Source organism: Typopeltis vanoorti, chromosome 15 (genome assembly GCF_054136105.1).
Source record: "Typopeltis vanoorti isolate ZY-2024b chromosome 15, IOZ_Tvanoo_1.0, whole genome shotgun sequence".
In the NCBI taxonomy this organism is placed as follows: domain Eukaryota; kingdom Metazoa; phylum Arthropoda; class Arachnida; order Uropygi; family Thelyphonidae; genus Typopeltis; species Typopeltis vanoorti.
In genome coordinates this window covers 58343867-58362943 of record NC_143563.1, presented here as the reverse complement: position 1 = coordinate 58362943, position 19077 = coordinate 58343867, and the positions used below count along the sequence as shown (strand labels likewise).

Genomic DNA, 19077 nt, shown 5'->3' with positions numbered 1-19077 from the left:
TTACTCAGAACTGTATCATGTGACATCTTTCACCGGTGGAACACTTGTAACCAGTTTGCAGAACACCGGTTAAGAACTACTGCTCTAACTACACAACAATACTACGATAACTTGAAGTATAAGAACATAAGACATAATAATTAATAAATAACATAAAACAGGTTTAATTTAAGTATATATTTTTATTACTATAAAATATATACATAAGTTAAATCTGTTATGTTATTTATTATCTACACTATTATCAATATACAATGCCATCTACCTCTCTGCATCAATATAAACATGTTAAATAAATCACAAATAGCCAATAGCTGATATGATCTTCATAATTTGTAGAATTTTAATTGGTAGAGCTGAATGAGCCTGAGATAAGGTAGGCCAGGCAGTCTGAGGGTGATTATTGTGTCAGGAGCATGTCTGTGTTAACAGGATCTCTGAAATTTTGAGATCATCATTCTTCTTCTTCTTCATGTTTGTTTATGAAGGTTTCACAAGGTTCTATAAATTTTCTTTCATGTTCTTGTTTGTTATAGGAGTTGTGTGTTTTTCCAGTCAGTCCTATAAAAGGTTTCCTGAGCATGAATGGAAAAGCTTGTTTTCCCACTGTAGATTAAACAGGTATTCTCTCCCCTCTTAAAATACACATGCAGATATGTCATTTAAATACTTTTAATATAATTTGTAAAAAAAATTTAATTTTAATTAGAAAATAATTTAGCCTTGAGTAGGAATAGAGGCAGCTCCATTATATATAGTTATTATATTCACAATCCAAAGTGGCTATAAAGGACAATTAATATTATTATTATTATTATACCTCCAGGGAGTCCAAAGACTCATCGAGGAAGGGCACCTACACCACATCCACCAACTACTTTCATCTATACCAACGCCATCTACCGCCGACCACCACCACTAGTATTTTCACAGTCAATCACGAACATTCATGCCCACGACGGGATTCAAACCCTCAGCCTTTTGGCTGGAAAGCAGATACGCTAACCACTCGGCCAATCAGGCCAGCTAATATATAAAAGATGAAAAGCATGCAATTGGGTGCAGTGCTTGTAAAATTTGATAAAGTTATATTCAGAAAATAAATAAATGCTACACATAAAGTAAGTTAAGGGGATAATAAATTCCTCATTATTTTAAAGCCGGATACGAAACTCAGAGATTGAAATCTAGGAGTTTCATGCCGAAGAACTATCGGCAAGTCCAAGCGTAAGTCAACACCTGGGTAGTAAAACACTAGGGCAACTTGGAGCAAGCTCCATCACTATCCTTAATATTGTCTCATAATGTAAAATGCAGCTCCTAGGAGATGTATTCCTGTTTTACATTATGAGGAGAGGTCACCACCCAGACCGGTTTCAACCATTATTGAGGTTTCATCAGTGAGTAGGTAGACCTGGATAATACCAAGGTTTAAGTGAACCAAACTTATATACCCTTACTATATGAATTGCCAGAAAGGTGTATATTATTATTAGTATGATAAAGAGCCAAGAGGCTATTTTTTTCTGGCGGCATAAATTAAGTTAAGGGGATAATAAATCCCTCATTATTTTAAAGCCGGATACGAAACTCGGAGATTGAAATCTAAGAGTTTCATGCCGAAGAACTATCGACGAGTCCAAGCGTAAGTGAACACCTGGGTACGCCCGGAAAAAAATAGCCTCTTGGCTCTTTATCATACTAATAATATATGGGTACATATATTATTAGTACGACATACTCTTACTATACGAATTGCCAGAAAGGCAGTTCGTATGGTAAGAGTATGTAAGTTCGGTTCACTTAAACCTTGGTATTATTCAGGTCTACCTACTCACTGATGAGATCTCAATAACGGTTGAAACCGGTCTGGGTAGTGACCTCTCCTCATAATGTAAAACAGGAATACATCTCCTAGGAGCTGCGTTTTACATTATGAGAAAATATTAAGGATAGTGATGGATCTTGCTCCACCTTTGCTCCGAGTTGCCCTAGTGTTGTACTACCCAGGTGTTGACTTACGCTTGGATTCACCGATAGTTCTTCGACATGAAACTCTTAGATTTTGATCTCCGAGTTTCGTATCCAACTTTAAAATAATGAGGGATTTATTATCCCCTTAACTTAATTTACACCGCCAGAAAAAAAATAGCCTCTTGGCTCTTTATCGTACAAATGCTACACATTTTTTTATTCTCAAAGTATATAGCACACTTTAGAAATTTTACAAATTTGCTTTGACCAGTCTCTTCCTTCATCTTCAATAGAAGATCACTGCAATCTACAGTTGGTGGAAAGAGATAAAGATGAGAATAGACAATTCTGATATCTTGTGTGCCTAAAAAAATCTTACTTTACCTTCACCAAAGATTGACTAACTCAGGAACTGGCAAAGAAAAAAAGCCTGGATAAAATTCCTTTATTATTATTACATCCTCCATGGAGTCGACAGACTCATTGTTGGAGGTTCATTCAACTGACAACATATTTATCATATAGAATCTCAAAATCCCTAAAACTCCTTGCATTAACAAACATTCTGGTAATGCGTTCCATTCACTGACAATTATCCAAGTAAAATATCTACTTTTCACACCCCTCTTCACCACACTTTTATATAACTTCCAGGAATGACCTCTGGTTCTTCCCCTCTCACCTTCTACTCTTTTTATAATCCCCTCTGGATTAATCTGATAAAATCCTCTCACTGACTTAAATGTCTCGATCATATCACCTCTCTTCCTCCTATTCACCAAACTCTGCAATCCACATTTCTTCAGTCTCTCTCCATAGCCAGCATTCCAAACTCCTGACATTGTCTTAATCACTTGTTTCTGGATCCTCTCCAATGTCTCCACATCACATTGAGAACCAGGTGACCAAATGTTGAGCACAACAGTCCAAGTGTGATCTGAACCAGTGCCTTATACAGTGGCACAACCACTTCCTTATGTTAGAGTACTTGTTATCATAGCAGCACTACGATGTGTAGACTTTTGCAATGCTAGCAATATGCCCTCTAAACTTCAGTCTACTGTCAACCATTACTCCCAAATCTCTAGTTCCATCCATTTCCTGCAGTATGGCACCATCGATATAGTATTCAGCCTTATATTTCTGCACTCTAAAATGCAACACCTTGCACTTCTTGATATTAAAACTACAACCACATTCTTTTGTCAAAGTAAAAAGTCTATTCAAATCTTTCTGAAGGGATTTAACATCAGCAGTGCTACTTATAATTCTTCCCAACTTTGCATCATCGACAAATAACTGAAGATCCCCAGTCAGTCCACATGATATATCGTTTACAAACAAGTTAAACAGCAGGGCCCAAAAGCAGAACTGTGGGACATGCCACTGGTTACTCTCCTTTTTTTAAGATACTGCTCCATCATACACAACCTGCTGGTATCGTTCAGAGAACCAATCTCTGATCCATCTAACCAATATGCTATCTATTTCCATCTTCTGCAGCTTGCACATCAATTTATGTGGTAATCTACCAAATGCTTTTGAAGTCTAAGAATATCACTGTATAAGATTCTCCCTTATCTAACACACTTGTCACCTTATCACAAAATGCAAGTAAATTACTAAAACAGGTCCTACCCTTTACAAATCCATGCTGACCATCATAAAGAATGCTATGTCCATCAACTCAATTCTGTATTGTATTCCTTACCAATTTCTCCAACACCTTGATCACAACTGCAGTTATACAAACTGGCCTATAGTTGGAGACTTCGGTTGTAGAACCATTCTTGTGGAGTGGTACTAGTTTGTCTTCTTTCTATTCCTTAGGAACCTGCTGCAAGACTTTCATTAAATAACCAGGTCAAGGGCATAGCCAACTGTGGTGCACATTCCTTAAGAATATGTGGTGATATGTCATTCATTCCCACAGCCTTATTCACATCTAACAAAACCAACACTGACACACCTCTGTTTCTTTCACTTCCAATTCTCCTATTACTTGCCTCTCTTCTATACATTGCACCAGATCATTTACACCAGTATGATATATGCTGATAAAGTGCTTGTTCAATAATTCCACTGTATCCTTTGCAGCTGTTAGTCTGCTGCCATGACCATCTATCAATGTTAATCTGCCATAATTATTCTTCCTCTTGCTTGCCATGATGTAGCAGAAAAATTCTCTTGAGCTGACCTTGGCCTGAACAGCCAATCTTCTCTCATACTGCACCTTTTCTTTCTTTACCATGCTCGTCACCTTTTAGACTCTTCATGGATCTGATCACCACCAACTGTCTTGTACCTCCTCCATAACATTTTCTTTTCCAGCACAGCTTGCTTGATTTACTGTTCATCTATTTCACTCCTACTCTATTTATTTGCTTTATGCAATCATACATTGCTTTTGTCAGATACTGCCTTGTGACTTTCCATACATAGTCAACATCTTTTCCACTCAGCTCATCTACCCAACGTACCGATTCTGACTACAGAGCTTCCTGTAATCACCTGCTTTATACTTCCAGATGTATCCATTTTTGGCAATGAACTTTTCTTGTTTCATCACTTCCCAAACAAGTACCTCATGATCACTCTCACCAACCGGCAGTAGTGTCAACACTTCATTAACAACTACATCTTGTGAAGTTATCACCAAATCCAAACACCATTAAAGCCTCTAGTTGCTTCAATCACATGCTGCTTAAGATACTTATCTCTCAGAAATTTCACAAACTCGCTCTCCTTGTTCCCATATACTATCTCCTCCTTCCAGTCAATATTCCTGTAATTAAAGTCTCCCATCAAGATCACGTTCTTTTTATATGCCAAACTAATTTGCCTAAACATTTCACAATCAGTATTCTCTGCATTCCCTGGCCTATAACAGCATCCTATCAGATATACTAACCTGTTTATTTCAACTTCACACCACACAGATTCAAACTCTGTGCATGCACTATCAACTTGCACACTTTGCAGACAAAATTCCTCTGCAATCATTAACAGCACCCGTCCCTTCTTTTCACATCTCTGTCCTTCTTGAAAATTATATATCCTTCTATTCCTGACATCACATCCTCCTCAGACAACCAAGTTTCACTTAATCCAGTTATTTTTGGGCATACCATCTCAATCATTGCAACAAACTCAGCTCTTTGTTTCGAATACTCCTTTGTGTATAAACATAACAATCCCTGTGTGTTTGAGGGCATTCCACCAGCACCAACATTCTCTATTCTAACTAGGGGAGACGAGATCTGGGGTTGATGATTGATAGAAACCTGAAGTTTAGGGGACATATTGCAAAGGTGGTGAAGGTAACACAGAGGATTGCTGCTATTATGAGAAGGACACTGACCTGCAGAGATAAGAGTGTTATCATTCCGTTGTATAAGTCTCTGATCAGACCACACTTGGACTATTCTCAGATTTGGTCCCCAGGATTTGAAGGGGATAAATTAACTGTGGAAAGGATACAAAGACGGATGACAAAGATGGTTTCAGGACTGTACAAGGATAGTTATGAGGATCGGCTGAGAGAATGTGGACTGCAGAGTTTGGTGGATAGAAGAAGGAGAGGTGATATGATTGAGACTTTTAAACTGTTGAGAGGTGGCTACAGGGTTGACACTGGGGAGTTCTTTCGCTTGGTTGAACAGCGGGAAGGAGTGATGAAAAGAGGCCATCCCTGGAAGTTACGAAAGGAAACCGTGAGCAAGAGGGTAAGGAGTGGTTTCTTTGTGTGGAGGGTGGTTGAGCCGTGGAATGCATTGCCTGATGGAGTGGTGGGAGCGAGAACAGTCAGTGAGTTTAAAGAGTGGTATGATAGACTTTGTGTTTCTCGGGGGGGGGATCTCCCCTCGATGAGTCTTGACAGACTTTATGTCTTAGGAAGAACCTCCCTCGATGAGTCTTTTGACTCCTTGGAGGCCTGAATAATAATAATAATAATAATAATAATAATAATAACTGCTATACTACACCTCTCTCTCTCTCTCTCTCTCCAGTTTGACCACTCCCATTTTCCCTGATCCTGACTGTGATTTCCATTTCTACCTGTCTCATCCTCACCTTTATGCATTCCATCATCTTGTGCTGCTGTAACCACATCTTCAACCTCATATCCATCTTCCTTCTACCATAGGCAGGTGGAAGGGATGCAGGATTAAAATCAGAATTTCAGGGAGAAGAAACCCTACTTTCTTGTGCCAAAGACTGATCGTAAATTATGTTAGCCAAAGAAAGGCCTAGATAAAATTCCTGTAGTCAGTGACTAGATACAAACTTATAATGATATTTCTTTAATTTTCAGGTTATAGAAGCAATTTAGTCAGTGACTAGAATCAGACTTATAGGGTCTTTCTTCTTCTTATCTAGATCCATGGATGTTACCAGGAGGCAAAGTAGATTCCTGATTATAATCTCTCTCTCACTCACTCTCTCTCTCTATATATATATATAGATATATATATATATAAAATTATCTGACACCTTTTATTCCCAAAGGGAGTAGGTGCAGTTCCTTTAGCCTTAACTGTTTTAATCAGTGAACAGCCAAGTTCCACCCTTCAGCCATTACTGATAACAAGCTCAACGGATTAAGAATCAATGAATCAAAACTTTCAGGAGAAAGACAGAGATTATGGAAGACAAGTGCCTCCACCTTGTGGTGGCATAGATATATATGTCTGAAATATTACGAGTTCTACAATATTTTTGAGCTGCAGGATTAAAATCAGAATTTCAGGAAGGAGAAACACTACTTTCTTGTGCCAAAGACTGATCAACTTGTAAATTATGTCAGCCAAAGGAAGGCCTAGAAAAAATTCCTGTAATCAATGACTAGATACAAACCTACTATAATGATATATTTTTTTTAATTTTCAGGTTATAGAAGCAAACACCATTTTCACAAGACTACACAGGCACTTTATATATAGGAATGGTTAACGAATGCAAAAAGTTAATAAAATCAACATTAGCAGCAAAGTGTTTTTTTTTAAGAAAGTTTAATGCCAGCTAGGTTGGTCGAGTGGTTAGCGTATCTGCTCTCCAGCCAAAAAGCTGCAAATTCGAATCCCGCTGTGAGCATGGATGTTTGTGATTGTCTGTGGAATTACAGTGGTGGTTGGCGATAGATGGCATTGGTATAGTTGCGGTCAGTTGGTGATTGAATGGTGGAGACGGAGTTGTAGAGCAGGTGCCCTCCCTCGATGAGTCCTTGGACTCCCTGGAGGTATCAAATAATAATAATAATAATAAAAATGCTGTGGGTTTGAATCCTGCTGTGGGCATGGATGTTTGTGATTGTCTGAGAAAATACTAATCGTGGTGGGGGGGGGCAGTAGATGGCATTGGTGTAGTTGCAGTTCGTTGTGGTGGGTGAACTGAGTGGTGGAGACAGAGAGTTGTAGAGTAGGTGGACTCCCTGGAAGTGTCACGTAATAATAATAAATAATAATAATATATGCCTATATAAGAATGGTATAGCATTGTTCAAAAATCATTGTTCCTAATATGTGCGTTTAAACAGCAGACATAAGAATTAACTCACCCATGGTGTAGAAGCATCCACCCTTTGACCAGGAAGTGCTGCCAATATCTTTTTCATACATGGGAACCTGAATGGAATCATGAATAGGATCAGAACCATTTTGAAAATAAAGACCATTGCCCGGTTCCTGTTCTTCAAATTCCTCTTTGGATCGGCCAGTTGTACATATTATTGCTGAAAGAGATCGAGGAAACATCTGAGCAAAGTGAACAGTTTTAAACCTTTAGGTAATGTTAAATCTTGTCTGATTCTACTGTTAGCATGCATGTTTTGTGAATGCTGTTAGGTGAGATATGAATTTCTTTGCCATTGAAAGATCACCATCCTTCTTAATAGAGGCCTAAAGTGAAAAAGTTCAGTGTCTGATTTCTAGAGCAGGGTTTAAGAACTATCCAACTCTGAGCCTATCCACAGCATTAATGCTGAAGTACCAGAGACTAAGTCTTTTATAGTTGGGAGTCATCACGTCTGGATAAAACACCCTTAGTTAAAGTGCAGAGTAGGACAAAATCCCCTTATATTTCAGAATTTTTAAATCAGTTTTTTATCCTTATTATTATTTGTAGTTTATGAAACACTTTTCTTACAGGTAAAATATTACATTCATTACATCATAAGACTGTAGTGAGGATAGCATTATAAGTATTACATTGTAGCATACATTAACATATATATTATAAATTTATAGTTTACTGTTTTATAGAAGATCAAAATTATGCATTAGCAATTTTTTTTTTATTAACAATTAAATTTTATTAACGTAATAAAAGAAATAACATACCATATCTATGAAAAATTGAATAAATGTAGCACAATATTGAAAATCTCATTAAGCATTAAATTCATTTTACTTCCATCTCATGCTGTGACCTAGACCAGGGGTCGGCAACCTGCGGCTCGCGAGCCACATGCGGCTCTTTGGATGTGAAGCTGCGGCTCTTTAGTTCCATACGCAAATATTATTTATTTTATCAAAAAAAAAAAAAATTTAAAAATCGTTCTGAATCGATTAACGAGGATTAGGCACCGATTCTATCTCTCAGCCACTTGTACTCGCTTTTCACCGCACCCCTTCCCCGTGACACGCATCGTCACTGTCGTCAGTCCGTCGGAAGCTCTCGGAAGTTTATATGTTTGGCAATTTTCATTGATTTCGGCATAGCTGGGCATAACACCTTTACTCGTAAACTAAGTATCTAATATTTGCCAAAATTAAAAAAAAAAAAACTAAAATATGCAGACTGCGCCGTGATAAACACGTTCTGACAAGTCCGTTCGTGCCAGTCGGCGATCACCGCACACGGGAGGCGACCACAGATGCGACGAAACTATGTACTTATAGTCAATCAGTACGTGAGAGAGTGAGACAAACAGTGTTTCGTGTCTAAATTATTTATTTTAATAATTAAATTATTAGAGAATTATTTATTTTATTTAGGTAGGTATTTTTAATTGGGAAATATCGTTGTAAAATGTTTTTTGATAAATTATATTTCATTATGCCCAGCTTCTCGTATCCGCTAAAACAGTACAAGATAGAATAGCTAAAATGTCTTCAAATGTAACATATTTGCAGGTGGAAGATATTCAACCTTCTTCTGCCTTATCACTTGCTATAGATGAGTCTTGCGACATAAAAGACACGGCACAAGTTGCCCTTTTTGTCAGGTATATGTCTTCCCAAGGTCCAAAAGAAGAACTTCTAGGATTGCTACCGCTCTCGGGACAAACTAGAGGGGAAGATATAGCGAATGCCGTGCAAAAATGCCTTGAAGACAATAAGATCTTGTGGCTCTTTAAAAACTTTTTAAAATTTTGTGGCTCTTTAAAAACTTTGAACTTTTGTAAATTGTAATTTTTGACTCTTCCGCCTCAAAAGGTTGCCGACCCCGGACCTAGACCATTCAGAAATTTCTCCAGAGTCTTCCTCTCATTCACATAGTCCAGACATAGGTTAGTCAAGTGCTGTTGCTGCTCCTTTGAGGCACATTTGACTCATTTTCTTGGAGAGTCACCATGAGAATCCTTAATCAGGGCTGTTGGTACAAGAATTGATATTTTCTAATACTTTCAGTAGCCTTCCAGATGGTTAGGTGTCATGTCCTACAAGCCCATAGAAAGAAAAATTCCAACTCTCACATTGGTTGTTGGTGCGATTTCCTTCATCAGTGATTGCCTGATGGATGTTTGATGGACTACTGAAAAAGGAACTATTTCAGTATCCTGTTTCCAAAGTCCCATCCATAAACCATGTGTCGTTGTGGGATAAATATTCAGGTACCTGACTTTCAAGCACTATAATTCTCTCTGTCGACTCAAATCCATTGTCATAAATTAGTAAATTCTAGTGTTCTGGAGCCCCCCAGGGCCTTCCATTCATCGCTGATAAGCACCAGTTTTCATAGGGATGTTGGATCCTTTGACAATGCACCTTTGGTGTATATGGCAAACATTATGTTTCAAAGAATCCAGTCAGCCAATGGCACAACAGACTTCAAGTGATCGTTGATATATCACATCTACAACAATATGTGCAGGTCTGGCCTTGTTGGCAAAGCTACCTTTACATGTTCTTCATTTTGGCTTCTTCAACCTTGTAAGGATCTGGGTCGTGCATGTATTTAGTCACACAAAATAATTGCTTCTCCTCCAAATCTATATGAGCACAGCCTTTTCAAAAAAGTGCATTCCTCTAGGAATATTCCCACGGTATTCATGCACAGTTGGAACACTTCTTGGTGTATAAGTAGCATTCTGCACACAGTTTATAATATCCTTTATTGTTCTTGATGAAATCCATGGTAGTTGAAAATATATCGGTTTTTTTTGTTTGTTTTTGCCATTCAGAGAGTATAACAAATGATTAAGCAAAGCTCACAACAATAGTACACATACCAGCCACTGAATTAGAAACCTTTATGCAATGTATGTGCATGATAGTTGGTCACTTCTGTCACCAGGTGTTCTAGGTGACTATTTAAGGATGTTGCTGGTCAGTAATCATCAATAGTGTTAATCCCAATGGGAAAAACAAAGAATCTTTTGGAATTCAATAAAGGGCTTATTGAATTCTTTAACCTGGCCATCTGACTGCCCATCTCGCTGCAGCCACAATTTTGAAAACATCAAAGCTGACTGGTTTCTCAAAAGGTGTGATCTCCCAGGTGTTTAATCAGTGGAAAAATAACTCAAATTGCTTGTCTAAGAGGAGTAACTGTGGTCATAAGACAGTTACATTCCTGAAAGAACTATCTTTCAGAAATGGGATCACCATCTGAGAAGGCTTGTATGGACAAACAGAACTTCCTGTGTGCAGCAACTGATTGAAGCTTTAATGAAGGCTTTTCCCAACCCATATCTCACCAAAATATGGGTAGGGAATTGAAGAGGATTGGTATTGGCAGTTGCATGCCTATACAGAACCTGTGAAGAACCGGAAACTTTGTCTAAGGTATCAGGAACATCATGACTGGACATTGGAAGACTGATATAAAAAAGTCATGGTCTGACAGGTCACAGTATACCTTATTCTGTACCGAAGGTAGGCAGCAGTCCCATGAAGCAATGAACTGAGCTTAACCTGTAAACACAACTCAAGGTTCTAGAGATGGTGTCATAGTCCGGGGAATGTTCTGTTGTTATGGAATGTGTCCCCTGATATTGCTGGAAGGTTGGGTGTCTTCAGAGGAATATCTGAGCATTGTTGCCAATGGAGTCAATTATGCGATGTTGACTTTTTATCCAGAAAGCGACAGTTGTTTCACGGATGACAATGCTATTGTCCATAGGGGAAGAATTCATAAGCAGTGGCGCAAGTGAGCATGACAGTGACTTCCACCATCTTCCTGGGTCACCACAAAGCCCATATCTGAACCTCCGTTGAGAATGTATGAGACATGTTAGAAAAATGGATCTGTGAGCAAAATCCTCTTCCATAAATCTGAGTCAGTTAAAGAACTGCCTAGTATAGACATAGATGCAATCTAACACCTTGTGGAATCTATGCCAAACTGCATGTGTGCAGTAATTCGGGCTAAAGGAAGTCCAGCACATTCATGGTTGCTCAGTTAACCCTACCTGCCTTTAGACAGAAGCCATGGAAAAGTTTGGAGACTTTCACACAGTCTCTCATGATATTTCCAAGACAAATAATTGAGTTTGGCATTGCAGCTCCTTCTTACCAAGTACAGTCTTATGGTCTCCTTTTTGCTCTTTGTGGGCGGATTGTAATCCTCTCTAGTCATCTGTATTGGACACACCAGTCATGACTAGTGTCATGGAAGATCTGGCTCTCATCAGATTTTAAGAATAATGCTAGAGTACTCCATGGCTCGGTGCATTAACCTGCACTCTTTCACCTATACAATTACCCCTTTTTTCACTAACCTCATATCCTATTCAGTTGGCTGACATAACTCCATTCACAAAACTTTGTAGTGTGCAAATAATTCAATCTTCTATAAGCAATACCTTGAACATAAATCTCCTTACTATTTGTTGTTTATTTTTTGACAGTATATATTAGAACATAGAATGATAAGTAAACAATTATTTATTGACTTATTGCTGATATTTTGCTGGTGTTATAACCATCATCTTCAGAGCACAAAAACACAGTTTGTCACAATACGCGAGACTATAACAACATGGTGTAATCAATGGACTAGTTAAACAAAATCGTAGCAGCAACATAAAGACTAAAGTCCTAATTTGGCGTCCTCTACCTGAAAAACGTGCAGCTACCACACAAGACTAGAGTCCTAAAAAAGAGAAAAAAAGAAAAAAGCCAGTACTAGTTTTTTTCTTAAGAAGACTGTCTCCCGGATTTTAGGCAAATTTATACAGCCATATTTGTTGAGATTTGGAGTGTGTTTCAGAGCTTCTGTTGCCTCTAAGAACAATCTCTCCAACTTGTAACAGCTTCTGTGCAGTACTTTTGTTTTCTTCCAGTTGATCCTGTGCGCAGGGGTATCCAAAGCATGGTCTGCTAGGCCCAACTTCCCATAGTGATAATTCCGGATGTATCTTTATTGTTCGCTGATGCGGATGTTCACAGTTCTTCCTGTTTGACCGTAGTAGGCTTGATTACATGAGCAGGGTACTTCGTGGACTCCTGGATGTGATAAAGGAGGAATGCTGTCCTTGGGTGAATGGATAAGAGTTGCTAATTTGACACATGGTTTGAATACGGTGCATAGTTTATGTTTATTAAGAATTCTAGAAATCTTTTCGGATGTGCCTTTAATGTATGGGATGGTGACTGTTTTGTTGTAGTTCTCTGTATTGATAGTGGGAGGGATTTCTTAGGAGCGTTTAGTATTGTGTTTATTTCATGGGGATTATAGCCATTGGCCAAGAAGGTGTGGCATAAGTGAGCCAGTTCAGCAGCAAGAGCATTGTCATTGGAACAGATTGCTCTCACTCTCTGGGTTAGCATTTTTAAAATACCATACTGTTGAGAAGGGTGATGGTGTGACTGTTTGTGTAAATATCTACCTGTATGTGTGGGTTTTTCTAAAAACTGAAAATGATAAGGAACCATCTGGAAGATGTGTGATAAGTGTATCCAGGAAGGGCAGACAGTTATTAGCTTCCAGTTCCATTGTAAAGTGGATGTTTGGATGTTGGCTATTTAAATGCGCTAAGAAGGTTTCCAATGTCTCTGGGCCATGTGGCTAAATAGCAAGCACATCGTCAACATAGCTTAGCCAAAGTGTTGGTTTGAGAGTGGCTGTATTAATAGCTAGTTTTTACAGGTGTTCTATGTAGAAGTTGGGGGAGCCTATGGCTGTCCCATCTATTTGTTTGTATATTTTCCCTTTCCATGTGAAATATCCTGCATGTATTGTGAATTTGAACAGTTCAAATATACCAGGAGGGAAGTGTGACTTCAGTAGATTGCGGGTTTCTATTAGTGGTACATTTGTGAATAGTGAGGTGATATCAAAGCTCACCATTAAGTCTGAGCTTTTTAGGGTATGGTGTTGTAAGATGCTTTTTAGATGGGCTGTATTTTTAACAAAGGACGGAGAATTGTTTGTGAGAGTGGCTAGTAGCTTAGCTAAATGTCCAGCCAGTTTGTATGTGGGACTATTTATACTATCCACAATAGGGCGTAAGGGTGTACCTTGTTTGTGAATTTTTGGTGCTCCATAAATCCTAGGTGTTTTAACATGGAACGGCTCTAGTTTGTTTACTGTGTCTTTGGGCCAGGAAGTGACTTTTTTCAATAATTTATGTACCTTATTCTTTTGTGTGTTGGTGGGATTGTGACCTATAATTTTGTATGCTGACTGATCCTGTAAAAGTGTGCGCATTTTGTTTTCATATTCTGTTGTGTCCATCACCACGGCTGCATTCCCTTCATCTGCTTTTGTTATGATGATCTGGCTATTATCCTGTAGCTCTTTTACAGCAATGATTTCCTTATGAGGGATGTTATTTTTAGGAGGCTTGGACTTGATTAGCATGTTGGCCACATCTAAACGTATGTTATTGGCTATTGTTGGAGGCAGGTCGTATATTCCCCGTTCGATGGACGCCATTATTTTGGCTTTGGAACTTGTTTCGTAGTCACGGCAAAATTGTGCCCTCGACTTAAAGCACTAGTGGCTTCTTTGCTTAATGTGAGTGATGATAAATTCACGACAACGCGATCTTGTTGTAATTGCGGTCGTTGTATAGCACTACGTTGTTTGAGATTATCAAACTTTTTTTGGTGGCGGTTTTTGACTATGTCGAATTCTTTTTTAGCCGTTGCGTCGGTGATGTTGTGTAGGATCTCCCATAGTTCCGTATTCAGAATATTATATAGTAATTCACATAGCGCGTTGATGGTTGAATTTGATTTGGCTAACTCCAGACGAGTGGAGTTGATCTGTTCTTGTAATAGCACTACACTCGCTTGTTTATAAATGCATTGGACCGAGTGGAACTTGTTTTTGATTTTTACACAGTTCGGTATTACATTGGTGTCTCGGCACCTCATTAAGAAGGCTAATTCAGTTGCCGCGCCAATTTTAACTTCCACTTACCATATTGTCGTGTCTTGCGTACGATATCGTCTCCATGAAGAAAGACTTATGTGTTCATCGTACATGTTGTTTATTTTTTTGACGGTATATATTAGAACACAGAATGATAAGTAAATAATTATTTATTGACTTGTTGCTGATATTTTGCTGGTGTTATAACCAGCATCTTCAGAGCACAAAAACACAATTTGTCACAATATGCGAGACTATAACAACATGGTGTAATCAGCATACTAGTTAAACAAAATTGTAGCAGCAACACAAAGACTAAAGTCCTAATTTGGCGCCCTCTATCTGAAAAAAAAACAAACAAACAAAAAAAAAAAACGTGCAGCTACCACACAAGACCAGAGTCCTAAAAAAGAGAAAAAAAGAAAAACCCCATCTATTGAAAACTTTCTTTTGTGTCAATATGATAGAATCCTTTTAGTCTTCATTAGTTTTTTCTTAAGATGACTGTCTCCCAGATTTTAGGCAAATTTATACAGCCACATTTGTTGAGATTTGGAGTGTGTTTCAGGGCTTCTGTTGCCTCTAAGAACAATCTCTCCGACTTGTAAGAGCTTCTGTGCAGTACTTTTGTTTTCTTCCAGTTGATCCTGTGTGCAGGGGTATCCAAAGCATGGTCTGCTAGGCCCGACTTCCCATAGTGATAATTCCGGATGTATCTTTTATGTTCACTGATGCGGATGTTCACAGTTCTTCCTGTTTGACCGTAGTAGGCTTGATTACATGAGCAGGGTACTCCGTGGACTCCTGAATGTGATAAAGGAGGAATGCTGTACTTGGGTGAATGGATAAGAGTTGCTAATTTGAAACACACAGTTTGAATACGGTGTGGTGTAAGTGAGCCAGTTTCCAATGGCTATAATCCCCATAAAATAAACAAAGTACTAAACACTCCTAAGAAATCCCTCTCACTATCCATCACAGAGAACTACAACAAAACAGTCACCATCCCATACATTAAAGGCACATCCGAAAAGATTTCTAGAATTCTTAATAAACATGAACTATGCACCGTATTCAAACCCCGTGTCAAATTAGCAACTCTTATCCGTTCACCCAAGGACAGCATTCCTCCTTTATCACATTTAGGAGTCTATGAAGTACCCTGCTCATGTAATCAAGCCTACTATGGTTAAACAGCAAGAACTGTGAACATCCGCATCAGCGAACAATAAAGATACATCCGGAATTATCACTATGGGAAGTTGGGCCTAGCAGACCATGCTTTGGATACCCCTGCACACAGGATCAACTGGAAGAAAACAAAAGTACTGCACAGAAGCTGTTACGAGTTGGAGAGATTGTTCTTAGAGGCAACAGAAGTCCTGAAACACACTCCAAATCTTCAAAAAAAAAAAATGGCTGTATAAATTTGCCTAAAATCTGGAAGACAGTCATCTTAAGAAAAACCTAGTACTGGCTTTTTTCTCTTTTAGGACTCTAGTGTTGTGTGGTAGCTGCACATTTTTTTTTTTTTCAGATAGAGGGTGCCAAATTATGACTTTATTCTTTGTGTTGCTGCTACAATTTTGTTTAACTAGTCCGTTGATTACACCATGTTGTTATAGTCTCGCGTATTGTGACAAACTGTGTTTTTGTGCTCTGAAGATGCTGGTTATAACACCAGTGAAATATCAACAATAAGTCAATAAATAATTATTTACTTATCATTCTATGTTCTAATATATACCGTCAAAAAATAAACAACATGTACGACGAACACGTAAGTCTTTCTACACGTCTCTGTTAAAGACTCATCGTGGGAGACCCACACTCTCCATTAACCCAATACCTATCATATATATCTCCATGAACGTATTCACTGTTGGAGAGCTCAGAACCACCTCTGGCAATCCATTCCAGCCATTCACTTTACTTTCCAAGTAAAGAACCTAGTCTGCACACTCTTAGACAACTTCCAAGCTTGACTCCTTATTTCCTCCATACTCCCCATCTATTGAAATCCCCACACACCCTTTATCTATCCTCTTAGAGAACATTCCACAGATCTGTGACCAACTTAGTCACTAGCCTCTGAATCCTCTCCACCACCTCCCAGTTCCCAAGAAACACTGGCAACCAAATCTGTGCACAATAGTCAACATATGACCGAACCACCTTATAAAGAGGGATAATAATTTCTCCATCTTTACTTGTCAGTGTGTTCTTCAACATCTAAATAATCCTCTGAGCTATTTTGCCAACTCTTTCAATATGTTCTCTGAATTTCAAATCTCAATCCGTCATCACCTCCAGATACCTAGCCTCATCAGTTTCCTATAAACTATGATACAAAATATGTAATCTTTTCATCCTGAAGTGCATTACCTTACATTTTGCGACATTGAATTGACAACCATTGTCCTTTGCCCACACTGCCAATTTATTAAAATCATCCTGTAAGGTATTTATATCACCTTTATCAACTATTGCCCTCGTTAGTTTGCATCACTGACAAAGAACTGAATATCCCCTTCTGAACTTCTGCTATATCATTAATGTACAAATTAAAGAGTAGTGGTCCTGGAACAGAGCCCTGAGGGGAACTCACTCACTCACTCACCTTGATTCCACTCCATCGTACACCACCCTCTGATGTCTGTTTGTCAGCCACCCTCATATCTATTCCCATTTGCTCCGACTTTTGTAATAGTTTTCCATGCGGTATTCTGTCAAATGCCTCTGCAATGTCATGGTGTAGCCATTTCCTTTATACAAATCTAATGTCAGCTTATTATAAAATATGAATAAATTACTGAGACAGGACCTAGTATCATTTTCCAATACATTAACAACTACTCCAAAGATAATACTGATTGGTATCTTTGTATATTACAGACAACTTCGTCAGAAGCGCTGACAGTTCACTTGCACATTCTCGTAGCATACGAGCTGACATACCATCCATGCCTAATGCTCTATTCACATTGATATTTTTCAATATACTGAGTACCTCCAATTCATCCACCTTCAATGCTCATATCAGTCTCTGTAACTTCAGCAACTGCAAAGGCACCACCTGGATGTATACCCTTGCAAAGTCATCACTTATTAACAGAATTATTTCTTCCAATTCTGTCACACTCCTGCCATCAGCACTGAGTAAAATTATCTTTCCATAACCATTCTTTCTTTTACTTGTTACATAGCAAAAAAAAAAACCTCTTGAATTTACCTTGGCCTGCTTGCTAATTTTCTCTCAAAATGAGCCTGCCTGGTTGGCCGAGTGGATAGCGTATCCGCTCTCCAGCCAAAAGGCTGCGGGTTCAAATCCCGCCATGGACATGGATGTTTGTGACTGTCTGTGGAAATACCGGTGGTGGTTGACAATAGATGCGTTGGTGTAGTTGCGGTCAGATGGTGATTGAATGGTGGAGACAGAGTTGTAGAGCAGGTGCCCTCCCTCGATGAGTCCTTGTACTCCCTGGAGGTGTCAAATAATAATAATAATAATAAAACTGATTTAGCTTTCCTTACCATACTAGTTACCCTTTTTGCTTGTGCTTTATATTGCTCATAGACACGCTTATAACTTTGTTATTTATATTCCTCCCAGAATGCTTTCTTTTTTGCAGGTCCTCCTTTATATTACTAGTCATCCATTTAATACCTACTTGACATATCCTCCTGATCCTGGGTATGCACTCTGATGACCGCTTCCCATGCACTAATGATATTCAATCTATGTGGTTTATGTCATGGCAATGCACCGAGTTGGCTCCTAAGTTTGTCATAATCACCAACTTTGTAGGTCGGCATAAATTCTTTGTTGACTGAAATTTCCACATGTTGAGCAACCTCCCAGGACAAGACAGAATGGTCTCTCTCTGATGGGAGGTATCACGGATACTAGTAGCATCACGGATAGATCCTGTGATGCTATTACCAGATTCAACATTTTCAAACCCCTGGTCCCTCTTCCATCACGTTCTGTTTCAGGTAATTATCCTGAAATGTCACATGTATAGATTCCATTTCCATTTTGTCATGTGCACTTTCTTCCTTCCAATCTATATTACCATAGCTGAAATTTCCCATGATAATTGCTCAACCTGCACTCATTGTGCTAATCTGGTGATGCATGTCGTCCACATCTTCTTCTTCTGGACATTTATGGCTGTCATCGTCTCTTTCGAATAACTGGATATTCAAAGAGACTGACGAGTCGTGTTTTGGTTTGCCAAAATAAAAACAACAACCAAAAAAAAGTGTAACATTTACACAGAGAATATTTCAGACTACAGTTAATTGAAGGATAATTATTCGAGAACTCATTGGACATCTTCAATAAATATCATCCTTTGTTTACCAGAACAATTAAGAAAACAGTTTATTAAGAGTAACTTGCCTATAAAGTTCGTTCTCCAGAAAATACTGAAGCACTTTCGAGTTTGGAATGGAATGCAGTTCAGGAAAGCCATTAAGAAAAAGCAACTCGTTAGGTTGGATGCCTCAGCATTTATTTCAGCGAATGTTTAAATTTGATTTGAATATTTTTTTCCC

At 38.5% G+C, this 19077-nt stretch overlaps 1 protein-coding gene across 3 annotated transcripts in view; it reads right to left on the bottom strand.

Annotated features, from left to right (window-relative positions):
• The window catches only part of LOC150098786 (uncharacterized), a 114841-nt gene that overhangs the window by 43473 nt on the left and 52291 nt on the right, over window positions 1-19077 (bottom strand). For all 3 annotated transcript variants that reach the window (XM_090405905.1, XM_090405906.1, XM_090405907.1), the window contains one exon: window positions 7532-7705. In XM_090405905.1, the coding sequence (XP_090262031.1) occupies window positions 7532-7705 (174 nt within the window). The remainder of the gene's footprint in view (window positions 1-7531; window positions 7706-19077) is intronic.